Source organism: Chionomys nivalis, chromosome 6, assembly GCF_950005125.1.
Source record: "Chionomys nivalis chromosome 6, mChiNiv1.1, whole genome shotgun sequence".
Lineage (NCBI taxonomy): Eukaryota > Metazoa > Chordata > Mammalia > Rodentia > Cricetidae > Chionomys > Chionomys nivalis.
Window position 1 is genome coordinate 11,081,962 of NC_080091.1, and position 22,220 is coordinate 11,104,181.

At 54.5% G+C, this 22,220-nt stretch overlaps 1 protein-coding gene across 3 annotated transcripts; it reads left to right on the forward strand.

The window, feature by feature from the left end:
- Positions 1-382: 382 nt before the first annotated feature.
- Uhrf1 (ubiquitin like with PHD and ring finger domains 1) lies at positions 383-18,047 on the forward strand. Of its 3 annotated transcripts, none has more exons than XM_057771935.1 (16): positions 383-596; positions 2,062-2,226; positions 7,155-7,397; positions 8,250-8,410; positions 9,657-9,872; positions 10,429-10,532; positions 10,606-10,816; positions 12,024-12,255; positions 12,538-12,642; positions 13,592-13,698; positions 14,814-14,973; positions 15,060-15,197; positions 16,728-16,845; positions 16,943-17,085; positions 17,437-17,541; positions 17,756-18,047. In XM_057771935.1, exons 2-16 carry the CDS (start codon positions 2,074-2,076, stop codon positions 17,900-17,902), a joined length of 2,343 nt encoding a protein of 780 aa, XP_057627918.1. In that variant the 5' UTR covers positions 383-596; positions 2,062-2,073; the 3' UTR covers positions 17,903-18,047. The 3 variants fall into 3 exon arrangements, with proteins under 3 accessions (XP_057627918.1, XP_057627920.1, XP_057627919.1); XM_057771937.1 differs by having other exon boundaries at positions 10,630-10,816; XM_057771936.1 differs by lacking the exon at positions 383-596 and adding an exon at positions 1,361-1,422.
- The last annotated feature ends 4,173 nt before the right edge of the window (positions 18,048-22,220 follow it).

The window sequence follows — 22,220 nt, forward strand, 5'->3', positions numbered from 1 at the left end:
TGCAGCGCCCTGTTACTCAAGGCGCCTGGGGATGCTCAGGATATGGGGTGCAGGATGTCTGGAGGGGACGCACCCCTCAAGTTCTCCTGGGGTATGTGGCCAAAAATTGGGGTCTTAGATTTGAGAGATCAAAGTGTGTCCAGTCGAGGGCGAAAGGGTATGTACTCAGGTCAGGGGTGTCTCTAGGGGGGCAATCCCTCCGAGGATTCCTATGCATGCCAGGGGACCCGGGCCTTGGCAAACTGGGCACAGCCTGCTGGGCGGAGCCGGCGGTGGGGTACTCAGTCGTGGGGACGCCCCCACTGTCTTTCTCGCTTCCCGCCACAGCGCGAGCCAATCAGGAATCAAAAGCCCGCCCCTCCACCCATTAGGGTGGCAGAGTTTCTCGCAGCAGCCTTTGGACACTTCTGAAAACGCCCTGAGTTTTCGCGGGAAAAAAAAGAAACTCCTAGCAGCTGGAAGGATCGCGCGCTCCCGGGCTCATTCAGGTCCTCTGCCACGCACGCGGCTCCCTCCTCGGTCACCCAACCCCAGAGCCCTAACCAGGAGCAGGCACTCCAGGCCTGAGTACAGTCCGGATCGCAGCCGCGGGAGAGGTGAGTAGGAGAGCGGGCTGTGCGCACACAGTGGCACGGCCGGGCGCAGCGCAAAACTGCAGAGTACTTTTCACGCGTGGCCACTGGGCTTACTTCAGGGGATCCGAGGTCTTCCAGTCTTACACACTGAACCTCCTGCCTGACTAGCCGCACAACGTTGGTGGGGGGGGATTGGAGGGGACATTGCAAACTTTCCCGCGCGTGGGATGAGATTTGCAGAGAACCATTGCCCACGCGAGCTTCCGCACCGCGTGTGAGGGGAATCCGAACTGGAGGCATGTTGGATCCCCATCTCTGACCCCGCAAACACGATTACACCCCAAAACTTGGCAAAATTTTCCCGCGCGTGGCTCTGGGCTCGGCAGAGAGCCACTGCGCATGCGTGCTTCTCCGTCCGTTGAGGGGTAACTTGAGGGGCGTCCTTCATGCTGCACCCGATTTTTGACCCTCCCGGGTGCCGCTGAGTCCGCGGGAAACGCGTGGGGTATAGCGGGGGAGTACACGCGGCTCCGCGCCTGCGCGCGGACGCTCCCCGCGATTCAATTGTCGCGCCTGAGTCGGGTTTCGCGCGCCCTGGCTTCTCCGAGTCCATTTCGGCCAATTGTGTGCGAGGTGGGCGGGGTATACAACTCGGAGGAGCCAATCAGCAGCGGGCTCTCTGGAAGGGCGGAACTTAAACGGCGCGGCTCCAGGGGTCCGACCCTGGCGGCAGCGGAGGGTGTGGGCGTGGGCTTCGGGCCTCGGGGGTCTTTAAAGCGCCGTCCCAAGAGGCCAGGGTCGGTATCCCGGGAATTGTTCAGGGTAGTCAGCCGCGCGTGGAGCCCAGGTGAGTTCCTAGCCACGAACGCGCGCGCGAGGGTGACCGGCCCGGGACTGCCGGTTACCATGGCCACGGCGGGGGGGGGCCTAATCCGCGCACGCGCGCGGGGGGCACCGGCCCGGAACTCCGAGTGGTGTCTGGGGTGGGGGTCCTGACTTCAGTGACCGAGTTCCCTCTCCCAGGACTTGAAGTTCTGGTCCCTTTCGAAGTTGGCGAGTTCCCGTTACTGTGGAATGAATGAATGAATGGGTGAACGAATGAATGAGTAACTGCGACCACTCTGCCTGACCAGGCAGGCCTTTCTTTCGTCCACGGGTATTACTTTTTTTTTTTTTTTTTTTTGCTTCCCCCTCTTGGAAGACATGGTGGATTGTCTTGGATCACCCAGTGTATCTTTGGCGGTCCATGCTCAAGTGTCCCCACTCACTGGTCATTAAAATATTAAGCGCCTAATTTATGCCACCTGGTCTTCCAAGGCGCAGTCTGGCCGAGTAGAGGGGCCAGGACGCCAGGAGATTGATCCTGGGAGTTTCTTCTTGCTCAGTCAGATGTAAAGAAAGCTGCTGGGGCGAGGGACCCCCACTTCCTGCCTGCAGGCCGGTCATACTGACACGAGTCCCGCCCCCCTTCTCTCTATCCCTTCAGTGTATCGGCACCATGTGGATCCAGGTCCGAACCATGGATGGGAAGGAGACCCGCACCGTGGACTCCCTATCTAGGTTGACCAAAGTGCAGGAGCTGAGAAAAAAGATTGCGGAGATGTTTCACGTGGAACCCCAACTGCAGAGACTCTTTTACAGGGGGAAACAGGTAAAGTGGCCACCCCAGCTTTCCATCCACCCACTGAGCTTTGTCCCAGGCACCCTGACTCTCAAAGCCACCAAGCAAGAGTGCTCCCCGCCTTGTCGGTTGCTTCAGATGCTGGGGGAAGGGTGAACAAAGGCTGGTCTCTGTGCTGCAAGACTTGCTACCTTTTTAGTTGTCCTTTAAAGTCTTCTAAATCATTTTTCTTGAGAAAAAAGCTTAAGTGGCCAACAGAGGGCTCCAGGGGGTTGCAGATTAAAGTTTCTCCAACAGTCTTCATGTACTAGCTGTGAGAGGGGACCAGATTTTCCTTTTGAAATCCACCATGATAGCCCACAGCTTGCTCCCATGAGACATTAAACCTCCCGTGGATCCACCTCACTCATGAATTAGAAATTTCATTCGATTAGGCTTATGGGAAAAGGGCTAGTGGTTAGCCCCTTGTTGTTGCACCTCTCTTACCCCCTTTTTGTCCAGCTCTCTGGCCTTCAAAATGGCCATTTTTATAGCCCAGCTGCCCGCATTGGGAATGGTTATCATTGGCACCTGGCTGGGCCTTTTTTTAATTGGCGTCTTGCGGTGCTGTGAGTAGCATGTGCCAGCATTGGGATCTCTGGTGTAGGGTACATGCCTGCAGGGGTTTGTTTGGAGTTGGGTGCACCACAGCCAGCGGCGAAGGGTCCTAGGTAGATCTGAAGTCCCTACTTTCACGACCTGTACCGCCCTTGTGGCTGGCAGGGCACTGCCGCCCTCTGGTGTCCAGGTTCATTTCTTTAACTGGCTGTGCCCTGGTGATGGCAGTTTGGCTGTGCCTCCCCCCAGTCATGGGATTTCCTTGGCGCAGCTGGGTGGTGTGTGGGAACCATGTCTGATTGCCCGCCATGAGGGCTCATTTCGTTCCATTCCCTATGTGTCGGTTTAGCGGTGTGTCTCTCCTGGAAACTATAGCTGGACAAGTGTACATCGGGTCTGAAAGACAAACTTTAGTAGCGTTACCCCTGCAGAGATTCCACACCATCCCCTTGGCTTTCTGCTGGCACCTCTGCCTTTTGTCAAGTCGTTAGCTTCGCTTCCTCCTGGGACCATCCCAGCTGATGGAAATGACTGTCACGTTCTTCTTGAGCAGTGTTAGGCTTTTATTGAGAGACAGGGTTTCACATAGCCTAGGCTGGCCCTGAACTTAGAACCATCTGCCTCTGCCTCTCAAGGGAGACCAACCGCACCCCTGCTACTGCCTGATCCCTTTTCCTAGCTCCTTTCATGCTACCACAGGCGGTGGCTTCTGAGGCAGCTGCAGCAGGCCGTGGGGAGGGAGCCAGGGGCTGGGGAAAGGCCGCTTCTGTGGTGCTTGACGGCAACAGAAACCATGCAAGTAGGTCGTTCTTATGGAAGGTTTACGGTGCCCTGGCTTTCTCCTTATTTCTTGTGGCCTGACTTCAAAGCTAGAAGGAGCAGGCTGGTGCCAGGGAGTTAGTGTGTGCTGGCCTCCTGATCTCTGAGCAGGGTGGTGGGTAAGTGGGAGGGGATGCTGGGCATTGTCCCTGCCAGGGAAAAGTGGTATGTGTCTGGTAGACGGATTTTTGTTTTCTTAAAACCCCCCGTGGAAATATGCCAAGCATGTGCAGACTTTAACGCCGCTAACTTCCTTGCTCCTCTCTGTTCAGGGACAGCTAACTCTCGTGTCCCAATAGTAAGCATGGCTGGCCGCTTGTCACCGCATATGGTGATGTGTTATGGGTTCGGCAGGTCCTGACTCGGTGATGGAGGAACCAAAAATCAGCCAAGGGTCCTCACGCCAGGTCGTTCAGTCTCCAGACATCACCAGGAGTCCTTTGGGATACTTCTCTTTCCCTTCATATCCTCTGGTTTCATGGGTGATTGAGGTCAGCCATGCTGCTGAGAGTGTTGGTCCGGCGCTTGCCCGGCATGCACAGAGCCTGGAGTCCACCCAGTCCAGTACCCAGCAAATCTGTCATTCCAGCACTGGGCCAGTCTTCTCTACCTGTGGAATCCAGGGTCAGTCTGGGCCATGACAAAGTGAACCCTTGTTCCTTCAAAAAAAAAAAGTCGTGAACAGAGTGGCTGGACCAAGGCCCGACTCAGACTGTGGCCCCAGAGCCATTTCCTTGCAAGATTAACTTGAAAGGCGCCACCCAGGATCATGTGACAAGCCAAGTAAAGGCAAGTCTCCTACCCCCTTCACTGGAGGCACAACAGCAGACCTCCCAAGAGTGGACAAAAGCCACCAGGCCATCTTGAACATTGCCTAGTTACTCAGGAGGCTGAGGCAGGGTAGCAGCTGCCTTGTCAGAAAATGTTACTGGTTGAATTTTTTAGTTGATTGGTTGTGTATATGCTTTAGTGTGTGGGGTTCAGAGGATCTTTCTTTCCACTGTGGGCTCTTCCACATCAGGCTCGCAGGGTGAGTGCTCCCTCACGTGCTTGTGCTAACCATCTGGCCAGCCCAGGCTGCAGTCGGATCTGTGGAGCCAAGGATAAACCTGAAGTACTTGTTTGCTCGTGGAATGGGATGACAGCACATGTGAGCACCTGGTTTGTGTAGTGCTGGGGATGGAGGCCCAGGGCCTTATGCACACTGGTGCACACTCAGCCCCTACCGGGTTTCATTTTCAGTCTTAGAAACTAGCAGGAGGTGTGTGTGACCCAGTGCTGGACTCAGTTACTGTTGAGGTCATTGAGTGGTAGGAGCTGGACCTTGACTTTAGGCTCTTAGAGTGTCCTGTCACCGGTGACCTCAAGGGTGACCTCACTCAAGTGGGATATGGGTTAGGGGCACTACTCCCACCCCTTGCCCTGGTCACGTGCCAGTGCAGGCTTCTACTAGCCTGATAGTTCCTGAAACAGCAGCCAGAAGCTGCCCAACCGGCCTTGTGAGTTAGGAGTTGCTGGGTGAGTCTGCCCAGCCAGGCCCAGCCATATCCTGTCCTGCTTGTTGAGTGGGGGCTGTGACCATGGCGGGGCAGCCTGGTGGGTTCCTAGATAACAGGCCTGGGGGTTGTAAGGTCTGGTTACCCACCCTCCTCACCCTGCCTCCTGGCTGTTCCAGCGCTGACACCAGCCCCTGGGTTTGCTTTGTATTTGCTTTGGGCATGTGCATGTGTCTGTGTGCGGCATAAATGCATTGCGTGCACATGGATGTCAGGTGGCCTCAGTTGCTTCCTGAGCTGTGGTCCTGTTGATGCCTGAGCAGCGTTGCATTCTGTGGATGGCACGTGTTGCATTCTGTGGATGGCATGCGGCAGTGCTTGTCCATCTGTGGAAGGACTTTTTAGACTGGGCCCCTTTTCTCAGGATCCCCAAGTGTGGCCTGTGGTGCAGAAGTCCCTGTATTGGGTGACATGGTGACTTGTGGGTGCTGGCCTCAATGTAAGCATGTGTTCAGAGCAGTCATGGACTGCTGACCACCCAAGCTGTCTATTTCAGAGTCCCCTCCAGCATGCGGAGTTCCTTTCCCACGGAGTTCTTTTCCCGCAGAATTCCTTTCCCGCAGAGTTCCTTTCCCGCGAGTCCCACCTGTTCCCGCTGAGTCTCTTTCCCGCGCGTTCCACCTGTTCCCCGGAATCCCCCCTCCCCCGTTCCTTTGGAGTCGTCCCTTTCCCCGAGGGGGTCTCACCTGTTCCACGGAGCCCCTCCATTCCCTTGGAGTCCCCCCTATTTCTGCGGAATCCCCTGTTCCCGTGGAGTCGTCCCTGTTCCCGTGGAGTCCCCCCTGTTCCCGTGGAGTCGTCCCTGTTCCCGCGGAGTCTCCCGTGTTCCCGTGGAGTCCTGTTCCCGTGGAGTCCTACTTCTTCCCATGGTGTCCTCCTTGCTCCCGGGAGCTCTGTTGCTGCATGCGCAGAGTTCTAAAGAGAAGGCATTTTGTATGGTGCCTCCATCTTAGACACAGAGTTTGTTCTCTAGGTGTCTCATTCCTGTTCCCACAGTCCTGTCCCAGCCTATTTTCAGTTATAGTAGGTCACTGGGCCTGCCCTCCCTGTTAGTCCCCAGGGATCTGGGGACTCCAATTCAAAGCAACCCCAAGAGCTCTTTGCATGACAATAGGGTCCCTGGAAGGGACTAAACCCCCATTCTTTTTTTACTTTTTCTGAGAGGGGGTTTCTCTATGTAGCTTTGGAGCCTGTCCTGGAACTCCGTTCTATAGACCAGGCTGGCCTCAAACTCACAGAGATCCACCTGCTTCTGCCTCCCAGTGCTGGGATTAAAGGCGTGCGCCACCACCATCGCGCTAACCTTCCCTTCCATTTTTAAGGCACTAGGTGACTCCATCCCTAAGGGAGCCCCTCCCAGTGGATGTGACTGTCACAGGGGAGGTGCCTCTGGCCCACAGTGGGGAAGGAGTCCATGGTGAGAGATGACATGGTAGGGAATACTGCCGAGCCATGAATGACTCTGAGCAGCTGGGGGAGATTGGTGGAAAGCCTTAGAAAGGATTCTGGGGACTGTGCTGTGGGTCCCGTCTGGTTGCCCCTGGACACAATGGGACATGGGCTTCACAGTCTGTCCTTGTGAGCTTTTTGGTCCCTACAATGTGCTGGTCAGTGTACCTACCTCAATGCCAGGAGCGCTCTCTCCGGCAATACCACCCAGCAAAACGTAACTGGCTTAATGGCCCTTCTGCCTGCCTTCCCAGCCTTTGGGAGGTGCCAGAAGGAGGACCAGGAGTTTGAGATGAGCTTGGGCTACGTGAGACCCCGCTCAGCATTAGTTCAGCAGGTTTCCCTGGAAGGAGGACCCGTAGACATCCACAGCGTGGAGGGGCTGTGCTGCCTATGCCCGTGGCTGTCTGGGTACTGCCGGTCCTCTGTGTGTGCCTGCCTCGTCCTGGGACAGGGCTTCAGCTGGCTATGTATTCCCATCTACCCGCCCTGTGCCAGGCCTTCAGAGAAGACAATCTGTTTTGGGTTTCCCCACAGATGGAGGACGGACACACACTCTTTGATTATGACGTGCGCCTCAATGACACAATCCAGCTGCTGGTGCGCCAGAGTCTGGCACTGCCTTCCAGTTCGAAGGAACGGGATTCGGAGCTCTCAGACTCTGACTCTGGCTATGGTGTGGGTCAGAGCGAGTCCGACAAGTCGTCCACGCATGGCGAAGGGGCTGCTGAAGGGGATGACAAGACTGTGTGGGAGGACACAGAACTGGGGCTGTACAAGGTGAGGTGGCTGTGTGGACGTGTGACAGTGGCTTTCTGCATTTGCCCTCAACCCAGATTTGTACACTGCCAACCCTAGCAGTGCCTCAGCCTCCCTGCCCCTTACTGCACTGACAGCCACACAGGTAGGTCTCTTGGGACTCTTTGACCCACTGTAGGCAGTACTGTAGGTCTCACCTCTGCAGCTGGCATAGGAGCTGATATTTTGAACTCCAGTGAGTTGCATCAAGATTGAAATGCATTTGACAAACTGGAGGTTGAGCCTCCGTAGAAATCCCAGCCTGTATTCGAGGCTGAGCAGTGCCCCATGAGGGCCATCTTCTGCTCTCTGAGCACATCGCTCTTACTCCACCTGTTGGGTTTGACCTGTGTAGGCGCAGCTTCTTATCCAGGACCCGGAGTTACATGGGAGATCCTGGTCTGGAGTGTGGAGGCTTGGGATGTGGCTCAGCACCTGGAGCCCGAGGACCGCTCGTGTTCCCTGTTTGTTTGCTGTCTGTCATCAAACCTCTGAGATAGTTGGAGCCATCAGAGCAGAAGTTTCTGGCAGCAGAGGGCGTTGTTGACTGAGTTCTGTTCAGAATTGTCTAGTACCATCCGCTGTCCACAGCGCTGAGGCTTACTCCCAGATGGAATGTGGCGACCCACACTTGCCATCCCTGTGCTCTGGGGGCTGAGGCAGCACCCTTGTGCTTGTGGGGCTAACCTGGAATAGAGAGTGAGACCTTTAGGCATAACTGGACGCAGACACACTTGCCTGGTGTGTGGCCCTGTGATTCTCACCCCACTACCCAAATCCTCGACCCTGGTCCTGCCCTACTGCCAGGTCCCTGAGCCTCCTTGCTTCCTGTAGGTTGATGAGTACGTGGATGTGCGTGACAACACCTTGGGTGCATGGTTTGAGGCCCAGGTGGTCCAGGTGCAGAAGAGAGCCCCGTCCCAGGAGGAGCCCTGCAGCTCCAGTGCCAGCATGACTGCCGAGGATGACATCATGTACCATATCAAATATGATGAGTGAGTGCCATCGCCAGCTTGGTCCTGTCTCCAGCGCTGTCCAGAGCCCCTGTCTTGCATTCCTTGAGTGACTGCTGCCAGGGGATGAGGGTGGGGAAGCCACGGAAGGCTCATCCTTGGCACCCTGTTTCCATTCAAGACTAGATGAAGGGCCTCTAACCCTAGGATCCCAGCCGTGAGCTGCCCTGCCTTGATCAGTTTTTGTTCAGTCTGTGAGGACATGAGGATCTCCTGAGTGTCCTTGGTCCCAGCCTTCTCAGGAAGGTCTTTGGTCTCAGTCCCTGGGCTAACAGGGCATCTCAGTTCCAGGTTCCACCTGATGACGTGGGTGGTGCCGAGAGACCTCAGGCAGACAGCTATGCCGTATACATATTTTTGCTTGGGTCTGGGGGCCCCTCCTGGCTTGGGGAGGCCGCAGAACTTCTTTGTAAGGCCAGCATCCCGTAGGTGGAGGATGCACTTGCTCTTTGCTGGACTCGGCTTCCTTCGGTCATGCTGGGTTTCTGGTGTCAGCCCTTCACTAGAGGAGAGGTGCTGTCATTTCTGTTCATGGCCTTGGATGGTTCCTAAGACAGTGGATAGTGAGATCCCAGTGTATAAACTGAGGTCTTGTCGAGATTTTCATGTTCTAGCTCTGGGATCATTTGTGGGCCCAGCTTGTTGTTGACAAGCCATTTAGTCAAATATTTATTGACTTTATTGAAACAGCCATTTAGTGTGGAAATCCTCTGTGGAAGATGCTTGCTGAGCTGAGTTCTGTGATGGACCTGAAAGTGAATGTCGCTCACGGCTGCCCGGAGAGCGCTCTGTGTGGAATAGTCACTTCTTAGTCTATATGCCTCCACACACATCCATGTTTACGCTCTATACGTGTGTGTGGAGAAACACTTGCTTTCCCTACCCATAGCTTCCCAGTCTGGTCCCCAGGTCAACCTTCCCAAGCTGCCTTGACTTGGCGGTCCTGGGCGCATGGCCACCTCACTTCTCTTCTGAGGAGCTGTTCCTCCTCCATCAGGCCTACCTCACTGAAAAGAGCCTTCTTTACAAATTGCCGTCTCCCTGGTTGCTGGGCTGGGGATCAGGTCATTTTGTGAGTCGTATTTGTCTACATCTTCCGCATACCTGGCCCACCAGCATAGATGGCCAGGGTCACCCAGAATATGGCTCCCCATGCTCCCACTTCTGGGCATGTTTAGGGACAGCATGTGGTGGCTTCGGGTATCTGAGTTTGGGCCTTTGCTTGCAGCTACCCAGAGAGTGGAGTGGAGGTCGTCAAAGCCAAGGATGTCCGTGCCCGTGCCCGCACTGTGATCCCGTGGGAGGACCTGGAGGTGGGCCAGGTGGTAATGGCCAACTACAATGTGGACTACCCCAGGAAGCGCGGCTTCTGGTATGACGTCGAGATCTGTAGGAAGCGGCAGACCAGGACGGCGCGGGAGCTGTATGGCAACGTCATGCTCTTGTGAGTGGCCTGCCTGGACAGGGACCCTGCTGTCCTCCCTTATCCTCACACTGGCCATCCCTAGACACAGCTCTGCAGCCCTCAGACTTGGCTTTCCAGAGGCTTCTTTATGTATGTTTATGTTGTCCCATACAGGAGGTGTCCCATACATACAGGAGGGTGTGGGCCTGAGTGGTTCTAGGAGGCCTGGAGCTCTTGAGTGTGCCTGGGAACCTCCAAGGGGCCAAGGGCGTTTTCCTCATTTAGGGCACCAGATCTCATTCTCTTCAGACTCTTGACTCAGTGCTATGTAAACATCTCCAGAAGCCACATAAAGCCTGTCTGTATTGCTAGCCAGCAGTGCGGTAGGGACATGGGAATTCCTGGATGTCCTGGGCCAGCTAGCCCGACATGTGACATGTGTAGGCAAACGTGGAGGATGGACAGTGAGGGTGCTCTGACCTGTGTGTGGCATAGGAGTGCCCACACTACAGAAACCAATGGGGAGTAGATCTGAAAGCCTGTCTTCAGACAGGCTCAGCCCCACAGTGCTCTAATGTTTGGGGATGTTCTGCAGAAACGATTCTCAGCTCAACAACTGCCGGCTGATGTTCGTGGATGAAGTCTTTAAGATTGAGCTCCCTAATGAGAGGAGCCCCTTGATTGGGAACCCCTCGCAGCGTGAGTACTGGTCGGGCCCTGAGCACGCCTGGGTGGGGGGTGGCAGGCCAGGTGGCATGGTGGCCTGCTGCAGCCCCTCCTCCCCTCCGGAAAACAGGGAAGAGTGGCCCGTCCTGCCAGTATTGCAAGGACGACGAGAACAAACTGTGCCGCAAGTGTGCCTGCCACGTGTGCGGCGGGCGTGAGGCTCCTGAGAAGCAGGTGTTGTGTGATGAGTGTGACATGGCCTTCCACCTGTACTGCCTGCAGCCACCGCTTACTTGCGTCCCCCCTGAGCCTGAGTGGTGAGTGGCAGACTTCTGGGGTCCCCTGGACAGGCCAGGAAGTGGCTCTCAACCTATTGTGTGGTTCCACTTTCCTGAATGTAAATCCCAGAGCTTGAATCAAATGCTGGGTGTGGCTGTTAGGTGTGAGAGCTCGGTGCTGGGGGAACAGTGACAGGAGGGTCCTGGGGCCTTCTGCCTGCCAGCTTGGCTGCAGGCTTAGGAGAGAGCGCTGTGCTAGTGCCTAGCGTCGAGGGACTAGCTCGTGTACCTCACTCTGACTGCATTTGAGGACTTGAGTTCCTGGCAGTGGTGTGGCTGCCTGAGCCTGTGGCGGTCAGGACACCCTGGGGAGGTGAGCGCTATCAGGTGACTCGTGCAGCTCCCTTACTCAGCATTATGATTTGCTTTTCGTTGTTCTTGTTTTGATTTGATTTTCTTGAGACAAGGTCTCACTGAGTAGCCTTGGCTGTCCTGGAACTCGTTCTGTAGACCAGGCTGACCTGGAACTCACAGAGATCCACCTGCTTCTGCCTCCCTGGGAAAGGTGTGCTCTCTGGGGGGGGGTTCTTTTTTTTTTTTTTTAATATTTATTTATTTATTATGTATACAATATTCTGCCTGTGTGTATGTCTGCACTCCAGAAGAGGGCACCAGACCTCATTACAGATGGTTGTGAGCCACCATGTGGTTGCTGGGAATTGAACTCAGAACCTTTGGAGGAGCAGGCAGTGCTCTTAACCACTGAGCCATCTCTCCAGCCCCCTCTGGGGGGGGTTCTTGAAATAACTTCGTTAGTTTTATTTTTGTATGTGTGGCGATTAGGAAACAACTCTTGGGAGTCAGTTCTCTCTACTGTGTAGGCCCTGGGGGATTAAATGCAAGTCCTGAGGCTTGGCGGCAAGCCTCTACCCACTGATTGTTTTACTGGCTTTCTCAGGCAGGGCTTTTAGCAGAAGGTTGAGGAAACCTATGTCCTATAGAGCATTGGCAGTGATTCTGTAGGGATGGTCCAGCCTGGAGCTTAACTCTGTGCCTCCAGCTGCCTGTAGCTGCAGATGCTGGAGCATGCTCACTGCTGCCTGGGAATCCAAGTTTCCGATTTGATTCAGCTCTAGGAACCTTATCTCTGAACAGCCAGTGGGCTGTGTCCCCAGGGGGAAGGACTCCATCTGTCTTTTGCCCTTGGGTATCGGGCCATATACAGGTGACATTCTTGTTGTCCCAGGTACTGCCCCAGCTGCCGGACCGACTCCAGCGAGGTGGTGCAAGCAGGCGAGAAGCTGAAGCAAAGCAAGAAGAAGGCGAAGATGGCATCAGCCACGTCATCCTCCCGTCGGGACTGGGGCAAGGGCATGGCCTGTGTGGGCCGCACCAGAGAATGTACCATCGTGCCCGCCAACCACTTCGGGCCCATCCCTGGCGTCCCTGTGGGCACCATGTGGCGCTTCAGAGTCCAGGTAACTGCTGATGTCACGGGGTTCCAGACATTTATCTTTGGAGTTTGTGTCTCAGATGTGGCTAGGGGCAGGAAATGCTGCTGAGTGGGGTTCAGGAGGCTGCCTGCTTGGAGGAGGGTGCCGGGTTGCAGCACTATCCTTTATCCCTATCACAGTCAGTTCTTTTATGGTAGCTGGACTCAGCCATTGGGCCAGTGTGTTCTTGTCAGGTACTGTCATCCTGGGGTCTGGACAGGGTCACAGTTCCACGAGATGGAGTGGGTCTTTTGGCTGTGTTCACAGGTCAGTGAGTCTGGTGTGCATCGGCCGCACGTGGCGGGCATCCATGGGCGGAGTAATGACGGTGCTTACTCATTGGTGCTGGCTGGAGGCTACGAGGATGATGTGGTGAGACTGCGCCTCCTTCATCCCCATCCCCATACCCCATGGCCTCCCACTCTGGCTCTTCCACACCATCCACCATGACTGATCCCTCAGGAGTTGCACCCTCTCTGTCATTCTGTCCAGTCTCCCACTGGGGCCTGCCCTCAGTGCTGGCCAGAGTTGCCAGGTCGTGCTGTCAGCTTGTTGTGGTCACTCTTGTCGACCTAACAGTGGCCCCAGACAGCAAGAGTGGTAACATGTGTGGCTCATTTCTGCTGAGAAGATGGCATGAGCTGTTGCCTATAAGCACAAAAATAAGTCTTTCAATTTTATAAGGAAAGAAAAATCAATTCAGAGGATGCCTTAGTGCGGTGAGGGCAACAGGAGCTGGGCTGGCTTCTTGTTCCAGGTTATTTTGTGGGGTGTGAGGACTGCTTAATTAGAAGGGAAGGTGGGAAATTACAGAGTGCGGCGAACATTCCGCACCCGCTGGGCGGCCTGACCCTTCTTGGCCTAGGAAGCACCCCGAGCCCAGCAGCATGGCGATGGTGTCAGGTACTTCTCTGCCATCTGCCTCTAGAACTTTGCATCTTCCTCTCACGGAGCCTCTGTCCCGAGACACTTGACCACCAGTGTCTCGGCCTTTCTCCAGCACATGCTGTCCTCCCAAGGTTCCAGGACATGGGGCCCTGTGGCATCTGTCCCTTTGTCTGGCTCATGTCACTCCTCATTGCCTTAAGGACCCTTTGTGTGGGAACAGGTCTTAGTGGCATTTCAAAGACAAAACTTGGTCTCTTTCTGTTACGGGGGTACGGTGCCTTGTGTCTTCTGAGCCTGCTGTGTGCCACTGGCCCTCACTTTTCACCCCTGCCACACTCTATCTCCTCTGGGTCCACCCCTCTTGTCCTCATTGATTCGGGCAGGCCTTACCCTCTATGCCGAGGGCTCACACAGCCCTTCTTCCCCATTGCAGGACAACGGCAATTCCTTCACATACACAGGGAGCGGTGGCCGGGACCTCTCAGGCAACAAGCGTACGGCAGGACAGTCCTCTGACCAGAAGCTTACCAACACCAACAGGTGTGCGGAAGCTTGGCATCCTGTGGAGGGTGGGGGCCCGCGTGCCTCTCATGGCAGCAGGTGATGGGGCACAGGTTTGCCTCATGATGGACCTCTGTCATGGCCACAATCCTAGCCAGGGGTATCACTGCCGTCTCATTATGGAGGTGGCATCCCGGGCAGGGTCCTGCATTCTGCTCTGCTGCACAGCCAGGGTGTAGCTCAGCTCAGCACAGGGTTGTTGTATCAGGACGTCCAGCTCAGTGGTTTAGAGGCAAAGGTTTTGTTACTGTAACAAATCCTGACAATGTGAGCCTATAAGGAAGGTTTCTGTTGAAGTAATAAACCCCTTTAATCTCAGCAGAGGCAGAGACAGGTGGATCTTTGAGTTTGAGGCCAGCCTGGTCTACAAGAGCTAGTTCCAGGACAGCCAGGGCTGTTACATAGAGAAACCCTGTCTTAAAAAAACAAAAAACCAAACAAACAATCCCCTCTCCCTAGTTTATAGACAGGACAGCTTTTGTTACTGTAACAAGTCCTGAGACTATTAACTTAGGGGCAAGGTTTCCTGGGTGGTCTATGCATCTGGGTTGTGCTGTGCTTGGTTGAGCCTTTGTCTTGAGGCTCCCACTAGGGGGGCAACAGAAGGCAGCCATGTGTGGCACTTGGGCAGGGCAGGAGAATGGAGAGGACACTGGAGTCCTACAGCCCTATTCTCTAGCACCCGTGGTGCTGCCAGGCCCTGTGCCTTAAAGTTACACTTCCTGTAGCTCTGCCCTCAACACAGGGACTTCTGGGGGGTATTTAAAGAATTATTTCATGTGTATGAGTGTGTTGCCTGCAAGCCTGTGTGCTGCTTGGGTGCAGTGCCCACGTAGGCCAGGAGAGGGCGCTGGATCCCGTGGGTCTGGAGTCAGCGATAGTTGTGACCATCATGTAGGTGCTGGGAATCACACTGGGAGCTCTGCAAGAACACGCTCTCCAGCCTCTGGGAAACCTGCGTGTCTTGTGGGGACGGTTAGATCAGACAGCAGTGTCTGGCCAATGCCAGTGATCTTGTCCTGGTGTCCTATGGTGACGAGGTCTGTGTATCTGGGTGTCAGGGTGTGACTTCCCTTGTGTCGTGTTCCCCAAAGGGCTCTGGCGCTAAATTGCAACTCCAAAATCAGTGAGAATGGGGCAGAGGCCAAGGACTGGCGCCAGGGGAAGCCAGTGCGTGTCGTCCGCAACATGAAGGGTGGGAAACACAGCAAGTACGCGCCTGCAGAGGGCAACCGCTATGATGGCATCTACAAGGTGGGTCGTGAGCACCTGCCTGTGTCCTGCCGGTGTCCCCGAGCTTCCTGCGCCACACTACACCAGCCATGCTGCTCTTCCCACAGGTGGTTAAGTACTGGCCAGAGAAGGGTAAGTCTGGCTTCCTTGTGTGGCGCTACCTCCTGCGACGGGATGACACGGAGCCTGGGCCCTGGACCCGGGAGGGCAAGGACCGCATGCGGCAGCTGGGGCTCACTATGCAGGTGTGTGGCCTGGAGGTCAGGGGCTCCAGATCTCCCTCTCTGAGGCTTGTTTTCTGTGGAGCTCGTTGCCTGTCATGATGGGCATTAGCAGTGGGGACACCTGTTCTACTTCCATTCTGCTTCCAGGCCCCAGACTTCCCAGGGTCCCTCTCTTCTCCAAACCAACTACCAGTAGGTCCTCAGAAGGCTGGGACCAGCCTGGGCTGCATAGCAAGACCCTCTGAATAAAACCAGGGCTAGTTCTGCCACTCTGTGGGTAGAGCATTCTTCTATACAAAGACTACGTTCTGTTCCAGCCAAACATAATCAGGATCAGGGGTTCAAGGCCAGCCTGGCCTACGTTAGATCCTGCCTCAAACTCATATGGGGACGAAGAGAGATGGCTCAGTTAATATCACTGGCTGCTCTTGCAGAGGACCCCAGTTTGATACCTAGCACCCACATGTTGACTCAGCATGTGTAACAACAGTCCCGCCTCCACAGGTACTGTGTACACACACACACACACCTCCAGTCCTCTGTACACACTTCCAGCATGTGTAACTCCAGTCCTGGAGCCTGTCCGCCTCTGCAGGCACTGCACACACCTGGCGCAGACACTCGGAGGCAGTACACTATACACTGAAAAATAAATGTAGAAACGTTGAGGTTATGAGTGGCTGAGGGCAAACAGGTGACACATCCAACCAGCCACACCTGTAGCTAACGTTGCTTCTGCCCCTCCAACCTCTGACCCGTGACCCCTCCAGCATCAGCAGAAAGAAGCTACCAGAACTGATAGAAAACAGGCAGTGGGGGCGGGCAGGTAAGGATGCAAATCCCCTGCAGCCGCCTCACCTCTTTGCAGCCAGATCATTTCATATCTACGTGGTGGGGGTGTTTGCCCTGGGGCTCTAGTCATGCTTGTATCCTGTTGAGGACTATTTAAGGAATCTTAGTGACCCATGGGACATGATGGCATCTGTCCCCAGGTGTTGGGGGCTGCACTGATGGTACAGCAGGATGTGCAGAAGCGTGTGCATGTTTTCACGCACACAAATGCTCGAGGAAGTGGGCTGAAGGGCTGGGACAGGGTCAGTGGTAGGGCTGGTAAGGTTAGTTTTTCTGTGGTTTTTGAAGATCTCACTCTCTTATGGCTAGCCTGTAACTCAACAGTCCTGCCTCAGTTTCCTGGGTGCTGGATCACAGATGGGGTGCCACCACACCTGGCTTCACGTAGCCCAGGCTAGCCTTGAAGTTGCTATATAGCCCAGGATGACTTTTGACCTCCTGACCCTCTCTTGACCTCTAGTGCAGGGTGACAGGAGTGTGCTGTCACTCCTGGCTCTTGTTTTAGGTAGGGATCTTCCCCACATAGTCCCGGCTGGCTTATAGGGGGGCTATGTGGGAAAGATCCCAGCCCCACCACCCCTGGCCCTCATGCTTGTCCAGTAATGCCCTCAGGTACCCAAGAGCTTGCTAGGTGATGACACGGTGGCCCTGAAGGATGGGCTGGTTCCTGACTTTTGCCTACAACCTCTCTCCCTTCAGTACCCCGAAGGCTACTTGGAGGCCTTGGCTAGCAAAGAGAAGAGTAAGAAGTGCCGAGCCAAGGCCTTGGAGAAGGAATCACCCTCTAAGACAGGCTCATGCAAGCGGAAGCCCACAGGTGGGTGCCTGTCCATCTCAACTTCCCGTCTATCCCACATGTCTGAAGTGTTCATTAACTTCTCACAGATCTTGTTCTGTGTCCCCGTCCCCCCCAGGCCAGGCCACTAACACACGTGTACCCAAGAAGAGCAAACTGGAGCCCTTCACGCTCCCTGTCGAACAGGCCAACCTCATCAAGGAGGACAAGAGCAATGCCAAGCTGTGGGATGACGTGCTGAGTTCACTTCAGGATGGGCCGGTGAGCCACGGGGCCCCATCCTGTGGGCACGCAGGGTCAGAGTCCATGTCCTAGCCTGCGGCAGCACTCCAGTATGGCCTCACATAGCCCATTTCGTGGGTGTGCAGCTGCCTCTGGAACTTCCCATGTCCCACACTGAGACAGTCAGTGCAGGCCTTGTTTGTGCCTTCAGGGTGGAAAGTTCAGGTCTGGGCTGGGTCGGCTGCACAGGGCCACCACCCTGTACTATCTGAGGCCTTCTGCCTTGTATCACAGTATCCTCAGTGTTGATGAGGCGCAAATGGGGCTGGGGTTTCTGTCTTGTGTTGGGATGAGGTGATGGAAGTGTGCCCTCCCATGCCCGCTCTGCAGTACCAGGTCTTTCTGAGCAAGGTGAATGAGGCTTTCCAGTGCATCTGCTGTCAGGAGCTGGTGTTCCGGCCTGTCACCACCGTGTGTCTGCACAATGTCTGCAAGGTGAGGAGGCAGGTGCCGGGGTGTCGTGGCTGTTCCCTCAGCCTTATCCTTTATAGAGACCCAGGCTCCTATACACTAACCCCTCTAGGACAGTGCCAGGGACTACCAGGAAGGAGCTCAGAGTCCTGAGTGGGCACGAGGGTCAGAAGGGAGCCCCCAGTGCCTGCGTGGCTGCTCCCAGTTGCCCCCTTCACCCTGCCTATGTCTCATGCAGGACTGCCTGGACAGGTCCTTCCGGGCCGAGGTGTATAGCTGCCCAGCCTGTCGCTGCGACCTGGACCATAGCTCCCCAACCCGGGTGAATCAGCCTTTGCAGACCATTCTCAACCAGCTCTTCCCTGGCTACGGCAGCGGCCGGTGATGCCGCGAACCAGGCGGGGGGCCCTCAATCCTGCTTCGAGTTCTTAGTGGGCTTAGCTTGAAGGTGTTGTCCTTCCACATCTGCCCCTGGTGACCCGTCTGCCTTGATCGCCAGTTAACCAGGAATACTGTATTCTGGCTACCACTTGGACGTCTGTCTTTCATTTCTTTTTTTTCTTTTCTCTCCTTTTTTTTTAAGTATATATATATATATGTATATGTACACATACACATATATATATATATATATATATATGTACAACGTCTGTAAGTCTCCAAGAGAAGAGAAAAAGAACCCTGCCTTTTTCTTTTTTGGAGATGGATTTGGAAACAGTTGAGCCTGCACCAACCTCAGTGCCATGTTGTCAGTTCTCACCTTGAGAGCAGCTGCCTAGAACAACTCTGCAACCATTTTTGAAAAGACCAGGTATATCTCCCTGGCAGCCATGCCTTAGGCCTTCACAGAAGACCTGAAGGGGACCCTGGGCCAGCCTCAGCCCTGGCGTTGCCATCCTCACGGGTGCCTCTGGGGCCTAGCTGACACTCCCTCAGCGGGACTTGGCTGTGACCTCAGGTCAGTGCACTGGCTGAGGCGAAGCTGACCATGCACCCTCGGCTCACCGCCCCTTCCACTGCTGTCAGCACTGAACTGTCCGAAGCCCATCTTGGAAGCCTGGCCGCTGGGTTTCGTGGAGGCTTGAGGTGTAGCCACCAGTTCTCATCTTGTTTTTAACTCAGCAACTGAAAATTATGAGGGTTTCTTTATTTTTCTAAGGGGATGAATGGTTTCCTTGATGAATTTCTTTAGTTACAGCCTGTACTGAAGAAGACTGTGATTGCGTGGTTGGTTTTTGTTTTCTTTTGTAACTGGTAACTTTGCCAAAGTGTGCAGGCCGTACCTCAGTAGAGCATGGGAACTGAACACGTAACGTAACTGCAAGCAGACCGGACAGCGCTGTTTTAAGGGTCACTTTTTGTGTTTCATGGTTTTTTTTGTTTTGTTTTGTTTTGTTTGTTTTGTTAGATTGTTAACATGTTAGGGAAGAAAACGGAATTCCATGTGTCCATGTGAATGTTTTCTGAAGTTCAATTTTTTTGTTCAGATTTTAGATCTCAATTAAATTTTTTTCTGCAGATTTGAATATTTGTGTTTGCTTGTTTTTGAACTGCTTTGTGGTGCTGTCATGAAAAGGAGAAGAGAGGCTGATGAGACAATGGGCATAAGGGCACTCGTGTCCAGGGCACAGCTTGGTTGTGCAGATAAAGTTTTATGGACAGCTGTTCACTCATCCCTGTTGTTGCTCTTGCTGCAGTCAGACAGAAACTCCATAGTCCTGAAAGCAGAGAACAGTTTGCTGGCACCTGTTCTGGAAGGTTCTTCCGTCGCACAGACGACCCCACAGGTTTATAGAAAACTGGATGTTGAAGATGTACAGGGAAAAGGCAGTGCTAACTTGTGAGAGCAGAGGCTTTGGCCCTGGGGGCTGGAGTGTGGGAGGGCTTTGCGGGCTGCTGGTGGGGCTGGTGTGCCTGCATTTGGCACAGGCACTGTAAGCTGCAGAAGGGTCTGGGCTCCTGTGGAGTCATGCATGGGTGGGTGAGCACGGTGGGGAGGGGCACAGTAGTTACTCAGAATGGTTGAGGGGGGAGCCTCAGCTGCTGGTCTCAAGCCAAGGATGTCTGCTTTTTTAGAAAAATTACATGTGGGGTTGGAGAGGTCAGAGCATGGCTGCTCTTGCAGAGGACTTGGGTTTGATTCCCAGCACCCACGTGGTGATGCAACAACCTGCTTTGTAATGCCAGTTCCCAAGCATGTGCTGCCCTCTTCTGGCCTCTGCAGGTAACTCCACACAACGTACAGGCAAAACACCATACATATAAGTCTAAAAAAATTTTAAAAAGTTGAAGTCATTCACCATATGGGACTTGAGGATGGAACTTGGGTTGTCAGGCTTGGTCAAAAGTACCTTGATCCACACACACAGCCCTCACCAACATGACGTTATTTTTAAGGAACGTGGGGCAGAGCTGGGTGTGTTGTGGTATGCCTCTTAGCCTGTGTTTGTGTGACTGAGACATGAAGATTGTGACTGCAGGATTAGCCTGAGCTACAAAGTGATACTCGGTCATGGTGGTGCAGGCAGGTCTGTGAGTTTGAGACCAGCGTGATTGACAGCGCTAGTTCCAGGACAGCCAGGGCTGCATAGAGGAATCCTGTCTCGGAAACCACAGTTGTACCATCCTTAGTGTGAGACCTCGAGACTGACCTGGAACTCAGGCCTACCTCCCTCTACTTCCCCAGCACTACAACTGAGGGGCATGGGCCGCCATGTAAAAGATTTTAGAAAATTTTAATTATTTGAACGTAGGAATGGGTGCCTCTGGAGGCTACAGATGCTGGAGCTGGTCGCAAGCCATTTGACATAGGGGCTGATGTCCGAATTCTCTGGGCTCTGCTGCAAGAGCAGGCCGCCATGTTAACTGCTGAGCCAGCCTCCCTAGCTCAGACAAGTGCCCATACCACGTTGTATGAATCCTGAGGGCAGAGCAAATCTAATAAAACTCCACTCCTCATTAAAAGCAAACCATTACTAATGGTAGTCCTCCACAAAGGTCATGTGCCCTTGAAATGTGGTGGTGAGCACACAGGATTCTCTTCTTTGTGCTGAGTTGGTTTGTGTGTGTGCCTGTGCAGGCAGATGTGTGCCATCTATGGAAACCAGAACAAAGGACACTCCCCTCACCGTTTGGGGAACTGGGATCAGACAGGTCGTCTGGCTAGTTGGCAAGCTTACTGAGCTGTTTCACCTGTCTGTTTGAGACAGGGTCTTTGTTGGGTTTTCATTGTGTAGCCATGGCTGTCCTGGAACTTGCTCTGAAGACTTAGGATCCACCTGCCTCTGCCTCCCAGTGCCAGGATTAGAGGAGTGTGTCACCATCTCTTAGCTGAAGAGACGTGTTGACCTGGCGTGAGGGCAGGGTGGTGGTGACGGCATGACAATGGCTGTTTCTCTTGTGGTTGTCGTACAGTGAGGAGCGTGGAAAAATAGTTCAAGAGCCACCCGGTTGGGAATAATTTCTGCATAACCTTGGAGTTAGTGACCTACTGGGAGACGGGGGTGGGGAAAGGGGAAAGCAAATGACTTGCTCCAAGGAGGGTACTTTCAGGTATAGGTGTTAAAGTCAAAGGATTTCTAGTCCTGCCCCATAAAACGGGCACACCTTCACCCTTGTTTGATCAAGAACGAAAGAAATGATGGTGGACCAGCAAGCAGGCTTAGTGGGTAAAGGGACTTGCAACCAAGTCTGACAAAGCTGAGTTTGATCCTGGTACCCAGATGGCAGGAGAGTTGGCTCCCAAGGGACCCCCTAACAGGGCACATATACACAAAATAATAGAAATGTAAAACTATAGATACATACTGATGGGGGATACCTTAAGAAACCCTCCATAGAGGCATAGCTGTAGCTGGGATCTGGTGCACAGGTCCCCAGTTTGGAACATACTGAGTTGGAGAGAGCAGGACCGAGGAAGACTGCTAAATAGAGAAGAAGCACCACTCCTTTCATTGAATTATTGCAAAGTTTTCTGTGGGTTCCGCTATCACTTCATGGAGGGTACTGAGGCCCAGTTAGGTGACTTCCCCAGAGACACGCCCCAGCAGAACTCACGCACGTTAAGGGGAATGGCGGACCCCCTGTACCCTAGTTCGGCCCCTTGCAAAGCTGTGCTCAAATCCCGGCTCCGGGTCTTGATCCAGCGGGTCTCGAACCTCTGTCTCTCGGCGTCTCGGAACCACGACCGATGTTGTGCAGGATATCACGTACTCAACAACCGCCTGATAACAGGGCGGGGTCTGAAGCAGCAAGACAGTGATTGACATTCAGTTCTAACCAATAGGCGCCCAGAGGCCGGTGCCGAACGCCAATCCGCGCTTCTCTCAGCGGGGTCCCTGAGAACGCGCTTGTCAATCTGACTGCGCTCCGGGCTATACTAGTCCCGGCCGTTGTCGGATTGGCTGAGTCCCTTTAGACGGGCGTGCTCAGCACCCATTGAGAGCTGAGCCGGTCACCGGGCACGTGAGTGGGTGCCGGAGCGTCCTCGCGGTTGGACCAATGACGGGAAGAGGTCGAGTGCCTGCGCCCGCCCCAGGTCGCGGAGGGCGGGGCCGCACGGTGTTGATTAGGGGAGGGGCGGAGCTGTCAGCCGCCACCAATCAGCGTGCGGGCGTGGGCTGGATACCCAATGGCGGCTGAGGAGGAGCCGTCGCCCCGCCCCGTGGAGCTTCGTCTCCCCGCCCGAGGCGCTTACTGAGGGC

Coding starts and splice junctions, on each gene's coding strand:
- Uhrf1 (XM_057771935.1), top strand. CDS start 2,074: ATGTGGATCCAGGTCCGAACCATGGATGGGAAGGAGACCCGCACCGTG. Junction 12,256..12,537: donor TGTGGCGCTTCAGAGTCCAG/GTAACTGCTGAT, acceptor CTGTGTTCACAG/GTCAGTGAGTCTGGTGTGCA. Junction 14,974..15,059: donor GCTATGATGGCATCTACAAG/GTGGGTCGTGAG, acceptor CTCTTCCCACAG/GTGGTTAAGTACTGGCCAGA.